The 2,949-nt window shown below is 38.9% G+C and overlaps 1 protein-coding gene across 1 annotated transcript in view; it reads left to right on the top strand.

Annotated features, from left to right (window-relative positions):
- Positions 1-285: 285 nt before the first annotated feature.
- The window catches only part of KRT28 (keratin 28), a gene marked incomplete at its 3' end in the record, with an annotated part of 15,280 nt that continues 12,616 nt past the window's right edge, over positions 286-2,949 (top strand). Inside the window, exons 1-3 of the mRNA XM_006889483.1 lie at positions 286-756; positions 1,550-1,632; positions 2,263-2,419. Coding sequence (XP_006889545.1) covers positions 307-756; positions 1,550-1,632; positions 2,263-2,419 — 690 coding nt within the window. The remainder of the gene's footprint in view (positions 757-1,549; positions 1,633-2,262; positions 2,420-2,949) is intronic.

Raw genomic sequence — 2,949 nt, 5'->3', positions numbered from 1 at the left:
ATTACTCACTCAAAATTAGAAGTTAAAATAATGAACTTAATATAGACCAAACACTATTATATTTAAGATAACAAATATCCTGAAGCAATACCCAGGGATGTCAGACATTAATTATAAAAATAAAATCTCCCAATTATACATAATTTTGGGCTAATCTGAATGATGCCGTTTTTCTTTTGGCATGTAAAGCGCAAGTAGCAACACCCCAATAATTGGGTATAAAAGCCCAAAGAAACTATGAGCACACAATGTTCTGTTCTCCCTCAACGCTGTCCCTGCAGACAAGGTGAACATTCTCCTAAGACCATGTCTCTCCGATTTTCTAGCGGATCCAGGCATGTTTGCTTACGATCTGGAACTGGATCTATCAGACCACCCAGTGGAGGGGCAGGCTTTGCAGGCAACAACGCATGTGGTAGCTCTGCTACCGGAAGTGGTTTTTCCTGCGCCCTTGGTGGGGGTTTGAGCAATGTGTCTGGTGGAAGCCATACTGCTGGAGCCCTTGGAAATGCAGCTTGTGTTGGCTTTGCTGGAAATGAAGGGGGACTGCTCTCTGGAAATGAAAAGGTGACCATGCAGAACCTCAATGACCGTTTGGCATCCTACCTGGATAACGTGCGGGCTCTGGAGGAAGCAAATGCCGAACTGGAGAGAAAAATCAAGGGTTGGTATGAAAAGTATGGTCCTGGATCTTGCCGTGGACTTGATCATGACTACAGCTTATACCACATGACCATCGAGGATCTTAAGAACAAGGTGAGAAATTGCAGCTTTGAAACTCTTCAAATTAAAAACTAAGAATTACTTAGCCAAAGATATAGAAATGTACCTGGAAACCATTGTAGTTTCTATTGAATTATATTTCTTTCTTTCCATGAATACTTATTATTACTAAAATAAGCCTTTTCCTTTATAAATTTCAATGTCATTCAACTGCTACTAGTCCTGCTACTCTACCAAAAAGCTAGAAAATCTGTATTCACCCAAGGTCAGCAGAAGTTTTCCGAAAACTGAGTCACTGGCAACCAACTCTACAGAGCGTAATTCTACCTGGATACACATGGGGTCACCATGAGTCACAATCAACTTGATGGTAGCTAGTAACATTGCTCCAGTTTAACTGTTTGTTTTGAAATATATTCATAGATACAAGAAAATGCTGCATTCTAAGAAATGCATGCATTACGTGAGAAGTAAAAATCACATCCATACATTTTAATTGCAATTTACAAAATTTTATTGTTACCTAAGGAAGTAATTTTGTTCTGCAAAAGGTTGGTTGTGTAACATTCTGGTGGCTGAACTAGGGGTAAGGAGTTGAACTGCCAAACCAAAGGCAGACAGTTCAGATCTACCAACTGCTTCATGAAAGAATGATGGGCAGTCTCCTCCTGTGTGATTTTACAGCCTTTGGCAACCACAAGAGGGTTAGCTATGAGTAGATTCCAACTCAATAGCACATGACAATAACAACAACAACAACAACAACAAAATAACCAATTACAAGAGCAAATTTATCTGTTGTGTTCTCCCTTCTCATCTATTCTAGATTATCTCTTCCACTACTGCCAACGCCAATGTCATTCTGCAAATTGATAACGCCAGACTGGCTGCCGATGATTTCCGGCTAAAGTAGGTGATTGAAATGATTGGGATTTAGGAAAAATATCCTTGCTATTTAATCTATTCAATACAATTTCAATTGACTGTTAAGTAAACTATAACTCCAAAGAGAACAGCAACCAGATATTTCTGTTCTAAGATCTTGAATCAAGTATATTTTAAATTTTTGCTTATTTATTACATTCTTGGACCAAAATATCAATGCCTCTCTATGCCTGCCTGAAACAATGCCAACTACAAATTATATGCTTAATAAATATTCACTAAGTAAAAAATATTAATTAAAAGAAAATCTAAAAATAAGGTTTGTTTGTTTTTTTTATTTTGTTGGAACATGCTATGGAAAGTGTGGGTTGAATAGTAGTTGATGATTCTTCATGGAATTAGGTAGGGGGTCAAGGAATTAATTTTGTTTATTTCTATCATGAATTTGCATGTCATCCTTGTGTAATGGCCATGATAATCTTCTCTGTATCATTCCAATTTTAGTATATGTGCTGCCAAAGCGAGCACAATTTATTTCTCTCATGTATAGGTCCTAATTCAGTTTTCAATATCCATTTAAAGCAGTTGAGGTTTCATTTCTCAATACCTCGAGGCAGTCTAACCCATGCTGCAATTCGTTTACTGTCCTGTAAGGTATGAGAACGAGCTTGCCCTTCACCAAAGTGTTGATGCTGACATCAATGGGCTGCGGCGAGTCCTGGATGAGCTGACCTTGTGCAGGACTGACCATGAGCTGCAGTATGAATCCCTGAGTGAGGAGATGACGTATCTAAAGAAGAATCATGAGGAGGTAGGAGAAGCTTGACGTCAAAAGCTTTACATCAAATCATAATTCTACACACCTCTACACGTTTTTGAGTGTACCATCAAATCAGATCTGACTGGTACAGGAGGGGATTGTCCCTCCTTCTGCGGCAGAGCACCTGGTGGATTTGAACCGTGCGCCTCTGGGATTGCAGTGCAGCTTCTTGCCACTAGGCCACCAGAGCTCCCCACCTCTACACGTTTTTGTGTTTTACAATAACAGTAGTAATTTAGGGTCACAATGATAACTCAAGCAGTGCCAGGGCACAAAACGAATTCCCTTTCCCCCCCTTTCTGTCCCTTTAATCCTACCCCTCAAGTAATAAATATTAACAATTTCATCCTTATACTTCTATTTAGACTGATACAATACCCATTTGCAAATAATACATCATTATCAGCATTCATAAAACCAACTTTCTTTTATTTTTTTAATAATTTTAATGAACATTTACAGAGAATTTGGATTTCCATTCATTCATTGCTGCACTTCTCTACCCGCCCAGCCCTCTCCCC

Source organism: Elephantulus edwardii, unplaced genomic scaffold (assembly GCF_000299155.1).
Source record: "Elephantulus edwardii isolate Elephantulus edwardi_28Jun2011 unplaced genomic scaffold, EleEdw1.0 scaffold00077, whole genome shotgun sequence".
NCBI classification, from domain to species: domain Eukaryota; kingdom Metazoa; phylum Chordata; class Mammalia; order Macroscelidea; family Macroscelididae; genus Elephantulus; species Elephantulus edwardii.
The sequence above is the reverse complement of the archived record's forward strand: the minus strand, read 5'-3'. Positions and strand labels throughout refer to the sequence as shown.